This window comes from Harpia harpyja, chromosome 23, assembly GCF_026419915.1.
Source record: "Harpia harpyja isolate bHarHar1 chromosome 23, bHarHar1 primary haplotype, whole genome shotgun sequence".
In the NCBI taxonomy this organism is placed as follows: Eukaryota; Metazoa; Chordata; class Aves; order Accipitriformes; family Accipitridae; genus Harpia; species Harpia harpyja.
Window position 1 is genome coordinate 3,851,690 of NC_068962.1, and position 24,392 is coordinate 3,876,081.

Below are 24,392 nucleotides of genomic sequence, written 5' to 3' on the forward strand. Positions count from 1 at the left end.
ACTTGAGAAGTGCCATAATTTCATAGCAACCAGACGCACTGCTGCATGGTATTTTACTTAGAAAACAATACAATAGAAATTATGACTGAGAGTATTAAGCCATTTAGTTTAAAGCCACCCAGATTTCTCCTTATAATGATACAGACTTGACCATAAGGAGCCAAGTTCTACACACTTTGCAGAAAATCAGAAAAAGATCAGGATGCTCAGCACTACAGTGAAAGTAGAACAGTTATATTCCCCCACTTGCACATTTCAAACAGCATAACATAGAAGTACAAGACAGAACACACAAAAATATATTTGCACTATTGACAGCTAAGAAATCAGAAATCTATATAAGAAAATATTTTGAAATTTTATTTCAATGTTCTGTTTACGTGGTTACCAAACCACTACCAGACATAAAGTAAATCAGAGATACAGTACTTTAAAATGTTGCTCATAATCCATCAACATTTCAGTTCTATTTATTCAGCACTTTCCCAAATAAAACCCCTTTAGATAGGTTTCTAGGCACATTTAACTAGGCAAAAATTTGGGAATTTCCTTCTTGCTTTGCTGGATCCTCATCCTTTATTTTAGCTTCCAAAGTAATACTTACAGACAAGCTCAGATGTGTACCTGATGAAAAAAAAAGACTGATCTGTACAATATCTGACAGCATTTAGAGTAATAAAGCTAAAGGGTTATTTTTGTTTTCAAATAACTTACATAATGAGTAAGCCTCATCAATACTATAGCTACCTGTCTTTTCCAAAGAAAGAGGAACTGTTTCTGCTAGGACTATAGTAAAAGTAAACACAAAATATATTTAATTTTGGATCCTGACAGAGCAGCTAATCCTGGAAACCATTTTGAGGCACACAAAGGACAACAAAACCATCAGAAGTAGTCAGCATGGATTCACAAAGGGGAAATCATGCTTCACCAACTTCATACACTTCTACGTCAAAATCACTTGCCTGGTCGATTAGGGGAGAACAGTGGATGTTGTCTACCTATACTTCAGAAAGGCCTTTGGCACTGCCTCCCATAACCCCCAGCAAGTTTGCAGATGACACAAAACTGGGAGGAGCGGCTGATACACCAGAAGGTCATGCTGCCATCCAGAGGGACCTCGACAGGTTGATAGGAACCTCATGACATTCAACAAGGAGAAGTGCAAAGATCTACACTTGGGCAGGAACAAACCCATACACCAGTACATGCTGGGGGCCCACCCAGCTGGAAAGCAGCTTGGCAGAAAAGGACTCAGGGGTCCTGGTGGACACCAAGTTGAACATGAGCCAGCAGTGTGTCCTTGCAGCAAAAAAGGCTCACAGTACCCTGGGTTGCCTTAGACACAGTACAGCCAGCAGGTCAAGGGAGGGGATCCTTCCCCTCTACTGGTGAGGCCACACCTGGCATACTGGGTCCAGTTCTGGGCTCCCCAGTGAGAGACACAGTTATACTGGAAAGAGTCCAACAAAGGGCCTCCAAGATGTTTAAGGAACTGGAGCATCTCTCCTATGGGGAAAGGCTGAGAGAGATGGGACTGTTCAGCCTGGAGAAGGCTCAGGGGGATCCATCAATGTACATAAATACCCAAAAGGAGGGTACACAGAGGACAGATCCAGGCTCTTTTCAGTGGTGCCCAGTGACAGGACCAGAGGCAAGGGGCACAAACTGAAACATTTGAGGTTCCCTCTAAATATCAGGAAACACTTTTTCACTGGGAGGGTGACCAAGCACTGGCAGAGGTTGCCCAGAGAGGGTGTGGAGTCTCCATCCTTGGAGGCATTCAAAACCCAACTGGACATGGTCCTGGGCAACCAGCTCTAGGTGGCCCTGCTTGAGCAGGGGGGTTGGACCAGATGATCTCCAGAGGTCACTTCCAACCTTCTGTGATCCTGTGATGCACATTATCTTAACAAAATAACTCCAAAACGAATTTTCAACTTTTTCTTTTTTTTTAGTAAATCCTCATAATATGAAGTTCGCAGACTAAAAAAATTTCAAAGCAAACTATACGGGTTTTTTTAATATCTTGTGTCATTGTATTCAATGTATCTTTTTCCCCACACTGCAGATTTGTTTTTATAATCCCAATCTAGAAATCAGATCTATGCAAGCAGAAAGCAATATACATCACATATATTCCAGGACAAGCTAAGCACAAATTGCAGGGTTTGTTTAAATACCTTCATTAAAATGCAGAGCAGAACGGGCATGTAATTTACTACTACTAATATTTTTGCATAAGCATTGTCTTGTCATGTTTAGAAAACAAACATTGCACTGGTGCAGAAGAAACTCAAAATGAAAGGTAACTTTAACTAAATAGATTAGACTAGCTTGTTTCCATTTTTCAAGGTGATTTAAGTACAAAATCAAATTCCACTGCATACATACTAGAAGAGAAGGAAAAGCTTTAATTTTTTGCTAGTCCAAGCATAATGTGCCCTGTAACATGCTGGACTGAGCTCTAAATATAACTATTCTACTTGTGATACTACATTGTAGATGTTCTATAATTAAAAAAGGAAATTGTTTGGAAAGTCAAAACATTAGGCAAAACTAAATGTCCCATATTTTTGCATTTACTTGACACTTAATAAACCTACAAAATATTCTGAAATAATTATTAAAACAGTGCTTTCAGATTTTACATCATTCAACAAATCTTGTAAAACTACAAAAGGCATGCAGAAACAAATATGAAAATTCAATACGATTCCTTCTTAAGATAATGAAAACTGTTGTAGCACATTTTAGAAGCAAAAGACTTTTGGTGGGGGAGTTATGAACAGTGTAATTTCTAACAATTTGTTGTTAACTTCAGGCATTCAGTTTTGTCAGAAAGTCAAACAGACACTGCAGAACAAAATCAATTACTGAAGATTTGTCAAGCTTCTGGAGATCAGATGCATGCGATTCCTACTATGTGACAGACATGGGTTCTTAGTTACATGGCGGGTGCCTGATGAGCACACACCCTATTTGAAAGCATGCCGAGTTCCTAATATCCTAATTGTTCAGCAAGACTTTCAGATGATCACCATTCAGAAGTACTTAAGTCTTCCAGAATCAATTGACTTCAAGAAAGTTGACAAGTACCTTTATATGTGCAAACCACACATACTTGAACATGTTGAGGTTTGGGCCCTATCTTGGATAATGGGAAATTTCCAGTAAGTGAGGTTTGGAACAGATCAATTGTGCTGTCCACACAGCTGTTTAATATTAATTACAATTCAAGTCAATGATTTGAAACTGAAGTATCAGATAATCTTTTAAAAAGCTTTGATGAATAACTTATGTAAGAGAAGTGTTCAGTACAATCACATATCTGTAACATATTGGTATAACTTCATCATAATTTTACTATTAACCATAAGCAGTTCCAATGAGCAATCTCAGTTGCTTCTGGTAAGTCTCTCTAATACAGCCAATTTTCTTTAAAAAAAACAACATAATATAGATTAATGGCAAAGAAATAATTCAATAAAAATTATATCATTATTAAACAATTATTTAAAACAGAAACCACATCATTCTTATTTCAAATTATTTGGGTTTTACTGTACCTAGTGCAGTACATGTTTTTGTGTAGCTTATCCCAAAGTATTTTATGAATAAATTGGATAATTATGAACAAAAAAATCCAGATTTAACCTATTCATTCAGCTCTGAATGTTTGAATCTGTTCTAGCATCAGATAAACTGTGACAAAGATGTCACTCTGTAGTATCTCTTTTCTTTTGCCTTTCAAAACATGCAATTGAGATTGCTCAATTTTGCCATTATATTATGAGGTACCTATGTAATGGATCTATATCTACATCATGAGAATTAAAGGATGATGGAATTTCAGTCCGAGGAGACCTTGAAAAACTTGAGGATGTAGTTCTACTGGGAGAAGTGCCAAGCTCTGCATCTGGGGAAGAACGCATCTGTACAGACTGGAAACCAACTTTTGGAGTAGCAGCGCTGCCAAAAAAGATCTGGTTGTTAAACTTGAGCCAGCAGTGTCCTCTTGTCACAAAGGCAGCAAACTGCAGACTGGGTTACACTAGAAGTGTAGAGCACACTGAGAGGTTATTTCCTTCCCTTACTTAGAACTCATGAGGCTCCACCTAGAGTACTATGTCCACTTTGGGGCTCTTCCGTGTAAGAAGGATGCTAAGAAACAGGACAGGGTCCCATGGAGGTCTACCAAGATGGTTAGGGGCATAAAATGTAAAAGAATAGGCTGAGGATGCCTTAGTCTGGCAAAGAGGAGGTTAATGGGTGACCTAATAGCTGCTCACAAGTACTTGAAGACTTATCAAGGAAAAGAAGCCAAACTCTTCTGAGTAGAAACAGATAGTACAACAAGGACTAATTACCACAGTTTCAACTTTGGGGGACTGGACTAGATGACTTCATTTCAGATGACTCTGAAAGCATCAGGGATGACTTGCAGACTGGACATTAGGAAAAGTATGTTAATTAGGAGGGTAGTGCAGTACTGGAAGAGGTTATCTAGATTGACTACAGAATCTCCTTCATTGAAGGTTTTGAAGACAAAGCCACAGCTGATTTGATCTATCGCTGGCAAAAGTCATGCTTCAAGTCAGAGGCTGGACTAAATGACTTCCAGAAGTCCCATGCAACCAACATCTTTACTCCTATGATACTGCAATAACAGTAATTCTTCATAATGCAGTATTTGCAAAAGAAAATAATTTACTCCATAAAGCCAGACTAACTATATTTATATCACCATCAGCTAACAACATTCCACAGAATAATGCTTTTTATCACAAGAGGGTGTCACAGCGCAAAGAGATCGCACTCTTTTGCTTACACGGGTGCAAAGCATCCCAATGAGCAGGCAACAGTACTCAGTAAGAGTGTGTTTTTGGGAGCTTGCTGATTAGTACTTTCAGTCGCTCCTCTCCACCAGCTTCCTATGGAATACTGCAGGAATTAAATTTCTTTAAATCACAGTTGCAAACAGTAGGGAAGCAGAACAACCATCTGTCCATCACAGAGGGAATAACCACTCAGATATAAGCATCCTCTTTGGTGCAGTAAAATCAAAATGAGAACTTTCTATTCTATCTGTGCAGTCCTGCATCTAGGAAAGGTCTTGAATTCAAAAGACCTACTGACCTATGACCAAAAATGGATGATACAATCTAAGTAAGATGCATAACCGTTACAAACCCACATAGTAGCATAATGGCATAAACTTAACTACTGAAGTTTGAAATATTAAAGTCTCCATGCTGACCAAAAAAGGGACAATGCACTCACACAAAAGAAGCATTTTCTTTGATTATTTATAATAAAATGGATCACTCCTTTTTGATACTGGCTGTAAAGAACACAAGGAAAGAGAGAAATTTGAGGAAATTCATTACTTCCTTAAAAGTCTACTATGTATCCTGGATGCCTTTCTCTAATTCACAGTACCTTGCAGAAAAAGTAAGTGGCCTTCAAAAACAGTCTCTCAAGACCTAAGAGAGTTCTCCAATGCAAGTACAAAAACATTTAAAAACACAGTAACTTTTTTCCGAAGTATGCCTTTATCTTCACAGTAATTTAACAGGGCAGGGCAAACTCAGGACTCCGATACACTTAGTATGAATTTGAACAAGATTTCTCTTTTTTTTATAGCTAAAGGAAAAAAAACACTAGCAAAATCAGTATTTTCTAAAGTAATAATTACGACTCCTTCCCTCCTTTCAAGTTTGTCCTGAGTTTTAATAAGTTATGTTACCTATGAAACTGAAAAAGTAAAACTTTCTTCTTGTGAATAGCACCATGTGTATTATGCAGAATTATATCACATATTCATCACATGCAAATCATAAACAAAGAGAAGGACTACACAAAATGTTAGACTTACATTTCGTGCTTCTTTCAGGCTAACTCTTAACTTAGGTCGAAAGAAGCTTTTTGGTTTTCTTCTGGATTCATATACTGCTCTCTTGAAAATCATTACTGACATCTGACACAAAGAAAAAAGAAAGTAAATAACTGTGTTATGTGTTCTTTTCATAGAGATTGTAACTACTCTACCCATTTATAATGAATTGCAGAATGATACCTTTAGAGTGGCCTCTCTAAAAACCCTTTTTGTCTCTGAATTTTCCAGCGAAGAACTGGTATTTTCGAATTGCTTCAGTTCATCAATTTTTATCAGACCACGGCGAGCAAATATCTGTCCAAAGTATTGAAAAAAAACCATTATACTCATTTCATATTCTGTATGTTGGTATTTAATTTTAGAATCACATCATTCTTAAATTCAGACAACTGCAAAGAGCTGCAATGAAAGCCAGGTCACAAATAACAATTGAAAAGGAAAAGAAAACCTTAGCAAAATACTTTTTGTATATATGCATGGGGGCTAGCCACTACTTAATGCTAGAAGTCTATGACTATGATTATATTAAAAGTACTATTGTATTTAACTTTGAATTGATTACTCATTTACATGTTGAGACACACCTCCACTTTGCAGTTAAATTTTGGAATATGGGGAGAACTCTAAACACATATGATCTGATAATAAGCAGGAATGTTTAAATAAATATTTATTTCCCATTTGATTGCATCTGAAATACTACGTATGATAAATCAGGATACCTCTCCATGAACGCTGGCTTGACAATCAAAATAACACTGAGAAACTGCAGTATACAGGGTGGCTCTCCACGTCAAGTAATGTACAGATAAGAGTGGAATGGATGATTCCATACATATACTGGCCCACAGCAAGTATTCCAGCACCTGTATTAAAGAAATCCAGTTTCAAACTGAATGCATTTTAACCTATATAAATATACTTCCTATTACTAAAGGACACATACAAAGACTTATCCTCACCTGGTAGGACAAATTAAAAGGGGGGGGGGGGGAATCACAGAAATTGTATTAATTTTTAACATGTTTTATTGACTACAAAGCATTCCTCCTGCATATTATCAGGTTTTTCCCATCTGAAACTGTGGTCAAGCATTATATTTTAGCCTCCAAACTACCTTAACCACTCTAGTTCACTACAGCCTTGCCACCAGACAGAGGTCCAACCGTTCTCTCATCTGCTCTTGAGAGTTATCCCTCTCCTTTGTATCAGCTCTGGTGACCATTTTTTTCTAAGTTAGTTTTCAACTAGATCGGCAAGCTTATTTGGGATGCAATGGAGTCTGCCGCCTTTAGTGACAGCCTGCGCTTAGAATAATTTACAACTATGGAACTATACTATCGGCTCTTAACTTTAGGGCCAGCATAGTCATTACAGCAGTTTAATTTTAAGAATTAGTCCTACTAAATTGATTGAACAATATCTTCCCCTTGTATTTTCTTTGGGTCAGCTGTTTCCTGAGGTACACAAAATATGCACAACCTTAGTCCTAAATTAAGTCAATATACAAGTTTTCTTTTTGTCTGAATTTAAAGAATCTGAAATACCTATGATCAATTCCTCTGTTAAAGGAGGTGCTAAATCACTTCTGATTTCAATAAAAGATGTTCAAAGAAAAAAAAAATCTTTCCTGCTCCATAAAAGATTAATATAATCAACAGATAAGAAAATATACCGGATTAAGGCTGAGTCAGACTATGTACAAGTTCTAGGAGAAAAAAGTAAAGCCAAGACAAACAAAAATTACATTCATAGTTAAAAAGAAAAGGGCAGGGGGGAAGGCCGGATCATTTTTATCAAGTATTTACAACTAAAAACCTAGCCACCAGGTGTCAGTACATTTCCACATTTTAAGAAACAAAAGGCCAATTCTTGGGACTTGCTATAGTTGTCCAAAACCAAGCATCTAGAATCCTCTGACACAGTCTAACATACCCCATCTCTAAGACCAGCAAGACATTATGCTGGGGTCTATCCCACAACTGAGGAAGGAGCAGAGTCATGAAGGCAGGAGGGCTTAGAAATCGGCCATTTTGCAACCTAGACATTTTATTCCCTTGTGACAAAGTGCTACTATTGGCAATGACATTGAAACAGAAAAGTCAGGGTACAGTGTTATGCAAAATACGGGTGCATTTTCCAATCTTCTGTAAATTTTTCAAATGTTTCTATTTATTTTGCCATACCTTAGCTGACTGACCTATCATCATCAAATGTCTGCATATGGTGTAAATATGAATAGTACCTGCAAAAATAAATTAAAATAAATGAAAAACAGGCAAGTTCCATAATCCTACATTAAATCTGTTAAGCTAACCAACTGAAAATTTTTCTTAATATCTGGGTTGTTATTTCCAGAGGCTAAAAAATAAACTAATGATTTTTCTGTAACTACTTTTAAATTAGAGAAGATGAAGCCCTTAAATTCTTGGGCAATATTAGCTTCAAACATACCTACGCAATGAAGTAGTATAACAAAAGAATGAAATCTTTTTGAAATGTACTATAGCAAATTTTTAAGTAACTGATGGAGAAAAAAAAAAATCTTATTTTTATCCTCTTTAAAGAAAATATTAGCTCTCCTCACAGACCTTACCTTACATGATTCTTTTAGTCTGTCATGGCACTGTCCTCGCAGACAACACCACTATTATGTGATATTAAGTATGATGAGTGAAATGAAGAAAATTGATTGCGACTAGAGTTTTCAAGAGCATCAAAGTGACTTACAAATAAAATCCTGTCAAAGTTTTACTTAATTTAGGCTATGTCACAAAATTGCTTTTCAAAAATCAGCCCTGGAAGTATAAAAGATAGTGCAGTTCGGGGGGGGGGGAAGTCTATTCTTCTGTCTGTATAAGTGTTCAGAAAGGGACACCTGTGGCAGCAGGAAACATCACAATGTCAACTGTCTTAGCTAGAAGGGTGTTATTATGCCAATAAGCAAGAATGGAGCAAGCATTAGGAAGATTTCTTTTTATCAGTCAAATGTGTAATGAGGCACAAAATCTACTCCAGAAATTGCAGAAAAATGCTCAGTAACTGGGGAAAATCTGAGTTATTGCCTACTTCTAATCAGATTAGACTATTGGCTAGGCTTGGTACAAAGACCTGTCTCACACACAGGTAGTGGGACTTGAGAATGGCAGGTGAGTACATTCTAGTTTTAATTCTTTTCCCATAGAAACAGACAAACAAAAACCACACCTCAAAAGTAGGGACTGAGGGCAATGGCAGTCCCAGTAAAAATTTTGACCAATTATACCTTGGAGAAAGTAAATTTTCCAAAATTTAATTAAAAACATATCTCCTCAATTTATATTGCAACCATTGACCACAGTAGAACGAATTAATAATAGTCTTTTGACTTTTGACTAAATAACATTGCCTTTTAAAGCAAAAATATACTGTTGTTGTTCTTGAAATAAAAATCTTGATACACAATTCTGTGTATCTAGTTCACAGAAGTTCCATTTTTTCCTCAATTTTTTTGCTAATTCAAGCATTTAAGTAGCACACTAAAATATAGAGATTCAAATTCTTAAATGTCATAGTATTTTTTAGAATAGTTTTATTAACTCTAGCCTTAAAGTTCATTTAAAAAATACAAAGATATAAGTAGAAAAAGATTGACATTACATCTGCAATGCCCTTTTTGAAAAAAAAAAAAACCCCAAACCAAACTCATTAACACAAACATTTTATTGACCAAAAAATCTTGAAGGTTTTTTTTTAATTAGAGTTCACTCAAAAAATGCCCTTATTATGCTGTTAGATTTCATTTTATTAGTACACTCTGATCAATTATGATGAAAAAGCTATTACTTTTACAACAGTCCACCTGAAAAAGGCATACTATGTAGAAGCTTCAATGTAAAAATCCCTTATTTTAGAAAAACAAAAAATTACAAAAAACCTGCTGTGATTGAAGACTATCTAGAGATTTATTCATGACCCTTAGGTTGACCTTAAAAGAATACTTATAAAGTTTCCCTCCACAGGTTTGCTTAGCAAAGAAATGTAAATGGAAAGCCTGAGGTACCATTGTAGATAAGCCAACACAAATTCTCCTGAGGTAGAGCCACTTGCATAGTGAGTCGTAATGAGGACAAGACATTGAAACAAGTCTGCAGGGACTCTTGATTCTGAAGATTTCTGTCACTGCTGCAAATCATCTGATAAATGCAAACATTTCTCTCTTGCAAAGCACGGAACTAAAATACATGGAAACATACATTAAATTAATGTATACAGTTAAAATAGATGCATATGTCAGTTTCACATCAGCAAAGTAGAACAAAATGGTGAGTATGAAAAGATCAAGCATACCAGAAAAAAAAAATCAGCGTGACACTGAAAGGAGCATTAGAATATGGAGAAAGTGCTAAAGCTTTAAGGCTGCTGTACCATTAGCCTGGGTCCGTTTCCACTGTGTCACAGGACAAAAATGCACCTAGTGCACTAGAGCTGCTGAAAGGGGCGTAGGGAGAAAGGATGAATGAGGCATTAAACTGATATTCAAAGAATCTGGATTTAATTCTTGGCTTCTCTGTAAATTAAGGCAAGTCTTCACTTCTCTGCACTTCTCCATCTGTATCACAGATACCTTATTTCTCACTCATAACTTTTCTTTTCTACAGATGCTTAGTTCCTTCTCTTCCTTGTAATACCTCACATAATGTGATCTCAGGCTCATCTAGAGTACAGCATCACCTGAAGAAACTAACATGTGAGAAAGCAAGCTAAGTGGGACACAGCCAGTCAGTACCTATCAACCTCTCAGAAGCCTACTAACCTGGTAATATTTGAAATTATATTATTTTTTGCATTTAACTCACTGAAACTGGAAGTTTCAAGCCCTGGAACTCCATTTCTATGATCTCCTTAGTGTTACATTAAAAACCAAAAGCTAGCTGCAGAAACCTGGCAAAAAAAATTTACATATAAAGCCTTTAGATATAATCATTTGACACATTATCATTATCCATTTCCAATTGTAGAGATCATTGTCAGGCTAGATTCCATATCTGAAAATTTAGGGATATCTCAGTGTCTAAATGCCAAGTTATAAAACAGGCATTTTAGTATAGACTCGTGATAACATCTGGCACTATGATTGGTTCAAGGTCTAGGCAGACATATAGAAAAACAGGAGAAACCATCTCTGGAACTTCAAATTTATTTACAAGGCATTTTTTTAAAAACCAAAATAAAATGGATTAACATAGTCTTTGATCATATTCTCTCTAGGAAGCTGAACTATGTTTGAAAAAGATATGTATATATATAAACAGAGTATCTCTTCTATCATGACATCTGCTTCTAGCTTTTAAGTGAACTGTCTGCTTTTTTCTCCTCACTAAACACCTATTTACAATCTAACTCTAACTAGAAGAATATGAATTTGATTAGCTCAATACACAGGAGATGCCTGCAGTTTCCTTTTTTGTTCTTGATCACAGAATAACTTGCATTAGTTTATTTTGAAAAATCCACCATGTACTGAAAACAGAGCTTCTCAGCAAAGAACTGCTTAAGGTAACATCTAACATGTTTTTAGCATTCCCCCTATACCTACTCAAACACTCTCTTCCATGGATAAGAAATGATAAATTGCAAGCCCCTACCTTGATAAGCAATTAACACAAAAAGATGGCAACATACTCTTGAGGTCACTCAGCTTCCCAGAGCTTAGAGCACTTATAAAACTATTCAGCATGCTGCCTCTTTTGTTCATAGTGAGCAAATAAGCTATTGATAGTAATGCAATGCTGCTTTTTTACTGTCATGACCTTTTTTTACATTTAGTATTTTTGCACATTTATAGTACAAACTACAGTACAATGTTTTAATTCTCCTGTGCTCTGCCCAGTTCTTAGATCACACCACACAGAAATTTCTACAATTGCAGGACAGTTATCAAATTTTGCCCACATCCTGATTCTGACAACAGTTAATAGCAACTGTTTCAGAGCAAAAACTGCTGTAGACAGTTACAGAATAACCCGTTCAGAGAAAATTGCCTTTTTAACATTAAGTTGATAGTAGTTGGCTTATGCCACGACAGCATAAGCACTTATATCCTCAAAAATGTACACCAACTCTGGATGTTCACATCATACATATGACTGTTAAATCTCAATACAATCTATATTGACAAACTATTAAAGATTAGTTAACATTAATATTTAATTAATATGAAGTACATTTGTGGAGAATAAAATAGGCTACTTATTTAGAATCTGTGAATGTCTTTGACAAAAAAAAAAAAAACAAAACAACCTACCGTAAGTGCTGCATTTTTGTCTCTGAAACCATTTGGAAAAAAGGTGGATTTAAATTGATGCACATCATTTATATCATCAAGGTTTACAGAAACGAACTGCTGAAGGTATCTTCCATAGCACTGCAGAAGTGCCAACTTATATTCCTGAAGAAAGAATAATATGTTCTTTTTATAGTTTTTATATTACACTTCTATTTCTATAAAACTTATTATTTTTATTATCTTTATGTAAAAAAATTTATCAATGTGAAAGAGCAGCTGGAAGTAAAACACTAAAGTTTTGTACAAACATTTAGCAATGTAATTTCTCATGTGAACACTCACTATATGAAAGGTTGAAGTACTTAAAAGAAGAGCTTGTGGTTTGGGAGTTTCTGTTTATTTTAATCAGAAATATGACATATCAAAGAACAATTGTAAAGTATGATCCTGGGCTAATGTAATAAACTCAAAGGGTTCCTGGAATGTCCTGCAGCTTTGCAAAATAATGATAATGATACTACACTTCTGAGAAAAGTACTTCATAATGTAGAACTTTACAAACAATATACAGACATCATCACTTCTCTCTCCCATTTCCCTGATGTCAACCCCCTTTTTTTTAATAGAAGCAGAGATGAAGAGAAGAGGAAGAATAAGACGCACTAAAAAAAAAATTAAACAAATGACAACCGGAATTTACATGTGGCCAAGAAGTCAGCATTAATAGACCAGAAACTGCCACTGGGTCTTTAAGAACTGTTAAGAAACAGGATGTTGAGCTTTATGTCTCATTCAAAAAAGAGCTCCCCAGCAGCATGTTGAGCCACTCTAACATCATGCTGAGTCTATGGTTCAGCTCTGACTCAGATGAGGAAGTGCCATTTACTGAATCACCTCCACCACTTCCTGCAGCAAAGATTTAGAGGTTTCTCTACCAACTTCACTAATTCTACACACACACACCCCCCCAATCATGATAAATTCTGGGGGAAAAAGTAACCAATTTGTATTCATAAAAATGATCCTTTAATGTTTAATCACAGAAATTCAGAAGTATTTCCTCGCACTCACTTTTTTTAATATAAATTTCTACCACCACACTAACACTTACCTTTAATTTTTAATCATCTGAGGAGTCTAACTCACATGGCCCTATTGTCCTCTTTGCTGTGTGAAAGCAGCAGCCATACACAGAAACTTTTACTTTCCACAGACAGCTATGGGCAGTCAGTCATTTGTATCATCTAATAGCTAGATTCTGGCTGTGATAACTCTTTGAATCCAAAGTCATGTATCAGAATACTATTAACCTAGTTACTGATATAGAACAAAAAGGTAATTTCTCTCCCAAACAGTTTAAAATATATGTATATGACCAGAGATAACAGGCAGATACAGGCAGAGAGGGAGGGGAAAAAAATGAGTCAGTACTGATGAGTATGATGACTAATGCGCTAACTACTTTCCAGATATATGACATAATGAATTTAGGTGTGTCCTAAAAGATACATAGCAGATGTATAATAGGAAGGAATCTAAAGTGAGAAGGCATTAAAAAAATTGCAGGAGGACAGAAAGTTAAGTTGCTGCTTACCCATTGACTACTCATATTCAATAAGTCATTTTTAAAGACTACGCACCATTAAGTATTATATAACATAAAGGCGGCTTAAAATTTGAAATAATCACCAGTAGTTTTCAACTAGGAGTCAAGAGGGATACTTATGGAATAGGCTCTAGCCTGCTTAACTTGGTGTTACACCACATTCATCTTTCCAGTAATGCATTAAAATCTATAACTAACATCCATCTCATGTTTTTAGTTCCTTTTTTTCTCCAGGGAAAAAAATTCATAGAATGAAAACTAAGTTTGTAAAGTCAAAGAAATGCACATAGAAATGTGAGTTCCACAGAGAACTCATTTCGAAGTTTTAGGCTGGCCAGCAAAACAACTTTTTCAATGACACTGATAACTTCATCTTTACTGCAGAAAACCATATTACACTAGAGGATTGAAGTCGCAAGCAGAAGTCTTTACTCAGAATTCTAGATTATTTTTATGCAATCTAGGGCCAGGTCATTAAGCACCTTGAACATAAGGACCAAATTACTACATTTGAGTTGTGCTACGGGAAGCCAATGTAAAGTACAGAGAGAAGGGTTTGATGCGTTTGAAATAACCTTACTGAGTATGCTGTGAGAGCAGCAGTTCCCAAGCACTAAAAGCTTCATGCAATATTCTAAGCAATTCCTAGGGCCCAGAAGCTATGAAAACTTGAGGAAAACACAAACATGAAGAAAACATGAATGGAATTGCCTAGTCAATAAAGAGGCTATTAACAAATGCAGTTATTGAAGCTTAAGAATCTCTGTGAGTATTCCTAAACCTACACCATGAGCCTATACCTCCAATTACAATGGATACACAGTTATGGATGCTTCTATATGCCTTCTTCAACCTACCAATAAGTGTTGAGTGCTGCTGAAGTTTAGCTTCAGCTTGCTATTCTTTATTCAGAAGGCAGGCCACTTTTGTGGAATTCTTTAGGGCAGATGCAGTGAAAGATATGCAAGACTTTGTAACATCTGCATAATACTCATACCTTTGCCATGGTCTGTGGAAAAGCTCACCTAGTAGCCACATATATACACTTTACATAAATAGCATAAAATAGCATTTATCCTTGCTGGATTCCATAAGCAAAGGACATAATAGTGGAAGAACAGTTTCACTGGATGTGTTTCTCCAAAAGATGGCCCCTCAAGCTATCTTGATACATTTTCAATTATGCCCTCTTCTTTTCTAGGGGAAAAGACAGAATCTAATAGTGTCATCTGCTGCACAGAATGAAAAATGGTGAATACAGGTGACAACTGGCATTTAACTGCTTTCCTAATGCAAAAGTCAATAGACTGTTCTTAAAAATTATTTTCAATTTAAACGCAATGTCAGTTATCTGTTCCTCTTTCCAGGGTGGGGGGGAATTAAAATTGAATACTCCCATTCTGAAAAGGATACAAACTTGGTTTAACTTAATTTTTTATTCCCATTATGTTCAAAATTTAAGTAGAACTTACAGAAACCTATCCAAAAGCATGGAAGAATTCTACTAATAAATTATAGGCTTTCACTAAACTTTGTGCTATAATTACAATTTTTCTATTACAATCAACTTTTTCGAAGACTAATATCAAAAATCTGTGCCTGACATAGGCCTGAAAGACTGAAGGACACAGTTAAAATATATACTTGACTGCCTTGTAACCCAGACAGACTAAATAGCCAGAGTTTTAAGCTAGAAAAGTATTATTGACCAAATAAATATCTTCTCATGTTTGTGCCAAAAAGTAGAAAAATCCACTGACGGATCATTACAAACACAAAATCACACCAAGCAGATAACGTCTATTCAGCAGCTGTCCCTTACTCTAAGTTATGCTAATTCTCTACAAACTTTAAGTGTGTTCTCTCAAGCAACTTTTCAAGTACTGAACCTTTATAATAAATTAACCTATAATTCTGTAATCCTTCAGTATTTCTGCTTCATAACTGTATCACTCAGGACCACACACCCTTCTTCAATCCTAAAAGGAATGACTTGCAACTAGCTTTCAACTGTACATCTCTGAGCTGCTTCCGAGTGTTGTTTAGTAATTACCCTTGAAAGCCCGAGATTTTACGACATGATCTTCTGACACAAATATCACTGAGGTAATAAGTAGCACACCTTTGAGGGCTTTTTTCCCAGCAGACACAAAGGACAATTATTATGTAAGAATATAACATAAAACCAGCCTTATTGAGTCAGACCAATAGTTACTAGCCCAGTACCCCATCTCCAACAGTAGCTAATAACAGATGTTCTCCAACAGTAGCCAATAACAGGTGTCTAGGTAAGAGTATAAAAATAGAGTTATGTAGTGAAACATCCCCCAAATACTCTCAGTCTTCAACAATCTAGCTCCTGAATCTTTTTTAGTTGCAATTTACTTTTTTGGAGCAGACCAGAAGTCCACACAGAATTCAAGATGCAGGAGCATCATCGATACATACAGTTGTATGATGTGTAATTGCACTCTGGTTTTTGTTCTCTGTTCCTCTCCTGACCATTCTTTACATTCACGTTTGGTTAACTGAGCACTGAGTTGACATTTCAGTGGAACAAACCACCGCTGCTCTCATTATCAATTTGTACTTAAGCAGCACCTATAGGCACAGTCAGATATTGTACTCTACCATGCTGAAACATCAAACAAATATTAAAGAAAGATTTTGGGGTGTTTAAAAAGGCAATGGGTGCATAGAAAATACAGATATAGAAAATAGATCAAAAAATCAGAGCAATTTTACAATAATAAGAAAGAGATACAAACCACCAGCTCTCACTGGAATTATTTTGTAAAAGTTTTTGTTACTTTCTAAATAGCTTCCAGTAAAATATGATTAAAAATTAAAGTGGCATAGAAACATAATGAAACAAAGACTGTGACTGAGCCTTTTCTGTTTTCATATGACTTACTTTGATCTGAGCAAGGGAATCACCAACTTTCAGAAGTTTTTCATTGTAATACCACTCTGGCAGTCGAGGCTTATATTTGATCCAAATATTAAACAAAGTATTTGCTCTAAAAAAGATACAGGCGAAAAGGTTTCAGATTAAACTGTAAACAAGATAAAACAAGTAAACAAATCAGGAAAACTTCAAATTGTGAAAACTCCTTTCTTCCAAATCTATTTGAACCTCTACATACTTCAAAACAAGTGATCATTAAAACTGGATTTAACAGGCAGCCAAGGACATTTCTGGGTTTCATTTCTGTCACGAGTTTTTATCACACATTTAAAATAGGATGAATTTTCTCCTGTGTAAATTCTTAATCAAATGTCTTAGTATTAACCCCCTTGCATTGTTCAAACATGGTCACACAAGTGGAAAATCTGCCGCACCTTTCAGCTAGTATTTGAAAAATTCTGTGTGAAGAAGCAATTTGATATTTTAAAGAAACTCAGTGAATTACAGCTCACAGCAATTATTGGACTGGAAACTACAAATGCTAAGAGCAGGAAAAAAGATCCCAAAATAACAATGCATGCCAGCTAGCAGCAAAGTTGGGAACTGGTAGCCATGGAATAAACCATAGAGCTATAAAGTATACAGAGCTATGGTATACAGAGCTATACCACGAATCACAAAAGAAAGTCATTACAAAGCCTCTAGCATGAACTGCATTTGGCATGAAATGTTCAGGAATTTTAAATCATAAAGGGTAGGATTCAGAGAGAAGCAAATGACACATTTGTTAAAATAGAAAAGATTTTATGGCAACAGTTGCAATGCTCTTCTGTTGCCTCTGCCTGTTATTCTAGCCACAGTTGTCATCAAGTATGACTTTGTGTAACAAATTACTTACTTGGCAGAACCAGCAAGCCTCCCATAAAAGGTAACTGGCTCTAAGCAGTTTGCCTCCTCTACAGAGGAACTGACTACATCACACCAGTATTATAGTCCCTTCTGACTGCTCTTTGATGGACTAGTGCCCTCATGTGTACAACTTGCCCACCCTAGACTTCTTCAAGAAAGCTATATTCAAAGTGGAAAACAATAATTGATCAGACAGACTGATAACAAGCACAGGGATTTTTCAGAAAAGAATCCTGTTACCAAATTATTAATAGTATTGACAGTGTTGACAGTTCCAGGCCTCTCTTACATTTATTCTCTTAACAAATCACTTGTACAGAAACCTCAGTAAAGAGTGCCTTGTGAAACCACAACAGGTAAATTATTCATAGGTAGCAATTTATAAGGAAGGAAAACAACTGAAGAGAGCGGAATTAATGTTTGAAAATCACCTTCTAGCTGAATTCTCACATGTAAACCTTATCCTTACTGGTGTGAGGGAGTGGAACTTTCAATCTCTCAAGACAGTGATGGTAGACTAGAATGCAAGACACTTTCTTAAACTGTTTTCTGACATTCAGGAACCTGGAATCCATTCTCACAGTCTCCCAGAAAGCTCTTCATTTCAGCTTATAAGACAACTCCCAGTAAAAAAAAAAAGCACAATAAGTACCATCATTTTTTCCACACAGAAGGCTGTAAGCCACCTTCACATTTCAAGGTGAAACAGATGGCTGTATGAGAAACCAGTCAAAATGATCTTTACACCAAAGAATTACAACAGTCATAATCCTTTTTTTTCTAAAAGTACCATCTCGGCACAATTCTTAGTTGTTGAAAGTAAGTAGCTAAGAAATAAGTAGGACATTCTAGAGGTGTATCCTAAATGAAAAATGCAGTAACAGCACAAACTAGGCCAAAAGCAACAATGTGGGTAAAACATTCTAAGGCATTATGTTTTTAAAGGAAACCATAGCCCAGTTTAATGAAGAGCACCTTCCAAATGGGGAATGAGTCCCTCCTGGTCCATCCATAAGCAATTAACAGCCTGGGTGGCTGCTGACTTATACTGAGAGAAGTACCCACTCCAGTTAGTAGGCATAAATCTGCAAAGAGGCTATGTCGTGGTTTAAGCCCAGCCGGTAACAAAGCACCACAAAGCCACTCACTCGCTCCCGCCTCCAGCCCCAGTGAGATGAGGAGGAAATATAAAGAAACACTTGCTCGTGGGTCGAAACAAGGACAGGGAGGGATCACTCCCCACTTATGGTCACAGGGAAAACTCAGGCTCAACTTGGGGAAGAAACAAAATCAATTTAATTTACTACCAATCAAATCAAAACAAGGATAATAGGAAGTAAAAGCAAATCTCAAAACACCTTCCCCCCACCCCTCCCTTCTTCCTGGGCTTAACTTCACTCCTGAATTCTCTCCCTCCTCCCCCTGGCAGCGCAGGGGGATGGGGAATGGGGGTTGGGGTCAGTTCATCCCACCTTGTCTCTGCCACTCCTTCCTCCTCAGGGGGAGGACTCCTCACTCATCCCCTGCTCCACCGTGGGGTCCCTCCCATGGGAGACAGCCCTCCACATACTTCTCCAACATGGGTCCTTCCCACGGGCTGCAGTTCTTCCCAAACAGCTCCAGCGTGGGTCCCTTCCGCGGGCTGCAGTCCTTCAGGCACAGCCTGCTCCAGCGCAGGCTTTCCCATGGAGTCCCGGCCATCCTGGGGGGCATCCCCCTGCTCCGGCGTGGGCTCCTCTCTCCCCGGGCTGCAGGTGGGCATCTGCTCCCCCACTCCCCTCCATGGGCTGGGGGGGACAGCCTGCCATCTCACCACGGGCTGCGGGGGCATCCCCTCCTCCAGCAACCCTCCTCCCCTCCTTCGCTAACCTGGGTATCTGCACAGGGACTTCACATTCCAATCTCTTCCCCCACTGCAGGTTTCCCCTCTTAAATCTGCTCTCCCACAGGTGTTACCACTGTCACTGATGGGCTCGGCCTTGGGCCAGAGGTGGGTCCGGCTTGAAGCCAGGGAAGCTTCTAGCAGCTTCTCACAGGAGCCACCCCTGCAGCCCCTCCCCTGCCACCAAAACCCCGCCACACAAACCCAAAACAGGCTGCAGAGCAAAGGAATCTGTTACGCATCTGAGCAGAGTTCCCTTGGACCATCAAAGGAAGAAGGTTAGGAAAAGACTTACAGAGTCCAAGAGGTTTGATGGATACTCTGGGGTGGAGGGAGAAAGAAGGAAAAAAAAAGGTAATTATCAGGTTGTAGGGCTGTAAAGTTACTGATAGTAAGAATGACTGTGGATAAAGCTCTGGAAGGTGAGACTAATAAATTTCTTTAAGACTGATCAGCTGGAAAGTCCCCAGTGACGGTCATCTTCATTTTTTGTTTTGAATATTCATATTAACATGAGATTCTTAAATGTGATAAGCAAGTAACAAATCTGTAATAAATTAGTTTAGTAAAGTAGCGACAAATCTGACTAGACTTTCAACTTCAATGGGAAGATTAAGGTAAACCATATCTGCTACAATGCCATGACTAACTACAAGTGAGTTCATGACACAGGAATGTTTCTTTGACACAGACAAAGGAGGAGAGTGAGACACTTCCCAAACAGCTCATCAGCCTTTCCTTTAAACAGGCTGTAGGACACCAGAATAACAAGTTAAGCAAGTGAATTCTTAAAAAAATACTGGGCTGTTGGAGCTCAGAGGTGAAGTTTAATTATTTCCAACCACTCTATGAATAATAAAAAAAATTTCCCTAAGGTCAACCCATAATAGTGTGCACAGGGTAAGGCCCACATGGCTATACTTCTGGGCCAAAAGTCTTTACTACAGGCAGTAAAGAATTCTCTGATACTGATCAAAAGATGTCATTAAATAAGGGTGGCTAAGCCACACAACATGAGAGAAAATCAATAGTTCAAGGTAATCTTTTGATGGCCCCGTTGCCCAGAGAATTGGGGTAAAACAACTTCTCGTTTAGTTGAGGGAAAAATACTTTTGATTGCTACTTCTTCTGATTGAAAAGATTCATGATTCCAGTACAGGGCAGGTCCTCAGTAATTTTTGTTTTTTACATTAGAACATTGTAAGTACCTAAATTACAGCCTTACTGTTGACTTATCAACACCAAAGGCTGACAGCATTGGAGGAAGGAAGCTGACAATTTTATTTTTCTAAACTGAACATACTTGCCATGTGGAAGCTGGTTTTCTTGCTCCTCAAATAACAAGAACACTTTGATGTCAACCCATGCCAGGAAAAGTAGCTTGACAAATGACACAGCAAGCAGTCTTTAGAGCATTTAGGAAAGCATCTGTAATAGCCATTACCTGCAGAAATTCTTAGGAACAACTAGACTAAGGCTGGTTCTACAAGCAGCACACACTCCATTTTTGAGTTATCAAACAATGAGGTAAGGGAGAAACAACCCTGAAATTTAACAATCACAAATAAATAGTCATGACTTTGCTAGCTGCCTGAACATACGCTAATAATCAGATTTTCAGTCTTCTACCTCTGTACTGCCCCTATACAAATGAAGAACACGGGAGGATGCAGAGCTACTGGGAGCTTCGTGTTACACGATGTTCTCAATGCTCTGGAATTTTGGTATGGATCATCACTACCAGTGACTTCTGTGATCAAGACCGAGGTAGCGTTAGTTCTCAACTCCATGACGAATGCTGCAGAATTCTTCGGATGAGAAAATGCTCTCATGCCAACCAAGTTATGTGTGGACATGGGTCACATCTACAGAATACCAGTTTGAATAAGGCAGAGCCTACTCAGGTCAAAATATTCCAGAGGGCAAAGTAAAGAAAGGCTTGGAGACACTGTTCACAAAAACTGGTAACTTGGCATGACATTGCAAACCGATCAGATTCAGGGTGCCCAACTCCCAATCAGAAGATACGATGAATGTGTAGAAGATACAATAAATGTGTTCATTATCAGCAATTTTGGTGGTGTCTGAAGCAGCTGAGTGGCATTCCTTCTTCTAAGGGGCCTAGAGGGGATAACTTTCAAAGTAAAGAGTACAGAGCAGCTAAAGCAAAAAAAAAAGTCTAAAGCTACAGAAAGGCTTAAAAATAGCAAAGCACTGAAATCAGCTGCTGAAGCAATATAAAAAGCCAACATACTGAGATTCAAAACACTAGAGGAAAAAGCCTGGGGACTGATACCTGTATGATAGATCTAGACCTAGACCTGAAGATGAACGTGCCACATAAATAAATTAGAAATCCAGATAGCTTAGAAAAGGAGAGATCTCCAGTGCAGACAAATGCCAGGCTGCAGAATCTGAGTACCTCCTGAAAATGTATACAGCTCCTTTGGGGAAGGGTCATTTGTGGACTACATCTAGGAAAGTACTGAGTGAAATACATAAGGGTAGAAGCTGCACCTAAGAGATAAACTAACCACCCTGCAACCTAACTCCTGTGCTGGTTTTGAATTAAATTTTGGTAACCTGGGAAACTTTCAGGTTTTATGTTGTAAATTTAGAATAGGACACTGCTCAGATGATAACGATAGAAAACCAACCATTTACCTTAAAGGAAGCAGTTAACTCTTACCTCATAATGTGCCTAAATGCAATAGGGAGAGCTACATGAGAAATGCACAGTCTGTACAAGACATATGCACGCACTATGAATCATACACCCATTCCAGTTGCTCTATCTTAACTGCATTACAAAATCTAGATTGATGCATACCCACAGACATGCATGTATGCGAGCAAACAAATATGCGCAATTATACTTGCCATATGCTCTGCCTGCATCTATGTGTATAAAAATACACCAACGTAGACACAGACATATGCACAGAAAGAGCTGTGTGGCGTTATCCTCATGTAGCCCTACTGCGAGCGCATCTTTTAAAGGCACGTACGTGCCCACAAGTATTCACCCTCGCACGCAGTACCACATGCTGGTGGGCTGCCAGTTGCTCCAGCGCTGGGAAGGGATTTTCCTACCAGAAAATTCAGGCAGCTCTGATACAGCCAACAGCGGTGCTGCCAACTTCCACACCACCTTGTGCTTTTCCCATGAAGGCTTCCCTTCTAGGAAGTGCTGAAAAAAGGGGGGTGTTCAGGTTTTGGAGGGGGGTTAATTATTAAAAAAAAAAAAAGCGGGGGGAAGGCGGATTGCGGGCGTTTTGGCACACGGCTGAGCCAGGTGAACGACAGGGAGGGAAGGGGCTGCCAGGCCTGTGGGACGCGGTGAGGGAAGGGGAGGCCGAGGGGAAGGGGCTGGAGGCGGAGAGCGAAGGAAGAAAGAGGGGAGCGGTGAGGGAAGGGGAGGTTTTGAGGCAGGGGCAGGCGGGAATGGCGAGCGGTTCCCCGAGCGGTTGGCGACGCGGGGACCATGAGGAGACGGCCCCTACCCGCGGCGGTGCAGGTCGTGCTGCTGCGGCTCGGCCTCCCCCTCGCCTCCCAGCCGCCGCAGGGAGCGCAGGACGTCTCGCAGCTCGGCTTCCAAGCTGTCTACCACCGGGTTACCCGGCGCTACGGCCCCGAAGAAAGCGGCCGGCGGGGGCGGCCCGGCGGGTTCCGCCATGCTCCGGGCCCGGCCGCGGCGGGAAAGCGCCGGCGTCGCCAGGCAACGGCCGCGGGCAACGGCCCGGCGGGGCGGCGGAGGCGGAGGCCTCTGGGGCCGGGTGGCGGTGCTGAGAGCTCCCCGCGGAACCCCCCTCCCGCTTCAGGGGTGAAATCTGCCCTCAGACCCCGGGGAAGGGGGCGTCGGGGCAGGGGTCGGGTTGTGGCCCCCCCCGCGGGCGGGGGCGAGCGAGGGGTCTCGCACAGGTGGAGGGGTGCGAGCCGCGAGTCCTCGCACCTCAACGCCAGCGGGTGAAAGAGCTTTTTTCCTCTATCGGAAATAGCGTGGCCAGCAGGAGAAGGGAGGTGGTTGTTCCCCTGGACTCGGCACTGGTGAGGCCGCACCTCCAGTCCCGTGTTCAGTTTTGGGCCCCTCACTGCAGGAAAGACAGAGGTGCTGGAGCGTGTCCAGAGAAGGGCAACAAAGCTGGAGAGGGGCCTGGAGCACAAGTCTTGTGAGGAGCGGCTGAGGGAGCTGGGGTTCTTTAGTCTGGAGAAAAGGAGGCTGAGGGGAGACCTGATCACTCTCTACAACTACCTGAAGGGGGGTTGTAGTGAGGTGGGTGCTGGTCTCTTCTATCAAATAACCAGTGATAGGACGAGAGGAAATGGCCTCAAGTTGCGGCAAGGGAGATTTAGGTTAGATATTAGGAAAAATTTCTTCACTGAAAGGGTTGTCAGGCATTGGAACAGGCTGCCCAGGGAAGTGGTTGAGTCACCATCCCTGGAGGTATTCAAAAAGCGAGTGGACAGGGTACTCCAGGGCATGGTTTTGGGGGGCATGGTTAATGGTTGGACTTGATGATCTTGAAGGTCTTTTCCAACCTAAATGATTCTATGATTCTCTCTCTGAGGCTGCAAAGTGCCAAGAGGCAGTCGAAGAAGCGTCACGGCAGCAGCTAGGACCGTTGCTGGCAAAAGGCGTTGCAGTACAGAGGTGGTTTGCCACGCGACGGCTGCTGGAGGAAGCTTGGACGAGGCCAGGACGTACCTCATGGGATGGTTTTGCAATAACGTATTTCACCAGGGATGTCGTTTTGAACTTGCTGATTGCATCACTGAGCCACCCTACTGCACGACTACAGATAAAAGAAGAAAGTGTGCTAACCCGCTAAACAGTTTTATCTGTCTATTAAAAACAATAAGGTGGCAAACTGGGAAACGACCAGGCCGTCTTCATCAATGTTATAGGAGGCAGTCATAGCA

The 24,392-nt window shown here is 39.3% G+C and overlaps 1 protein-coding gene across 3 annotated transcripts in view; it reads right to left on the minus strand.

Annotated features, from left to right (window-relative positions):
• CFAP54 (cilia and flagella associated protein 54) overlaps positions 1–23,148 on the minus strand; it is a 118,095-nt gene extending 94,947 nt beyond the window's left edge. The window contains exons 1-8 of one of the 3 annotated variants that reach the window (XM_052774684.1): positions 22,976–23,148; positions 16,688–16,793; positions 12,186–12,329; positions 9,938–10,113; positions 8,086–8,140; positions 6,622–6,765; positions 6,080–6,193; positions 5,879–5,980 (exon numbers count right to left, since the gene is read on the minus strand). In XM_052774684.1, the coding sequence (XP_052630644.1) occupies positions 5,879–5,980; positions 6,080–6,193; positions 6,622–6,765; positions 8,086–8,140; positions 9,938–10,113; positions 12,186–12,329; positions 16,688–16,793; positions 22,976–23,148 (1,014 nt within the window). Of the gene's footprint in view, positions 1–5,878; positions 5,981–6,079; positions 6,194–6,621; positions 6,766–8,085; positions 8,141–9,937; positions 10,114–10,228; positions 10,448–12,185; positions 12,330–13,278; positions 13,554–16,687; positions 16,794–22,975 lie in introns of those variants that run through there. The other 2 variants (XM_052774685.1, XM_052774686.1) reach the window with 2 other exon arrangements.
• Between the last annotated feature and the right edge of the window lie 1,244 nt (positions 23,149–24,392).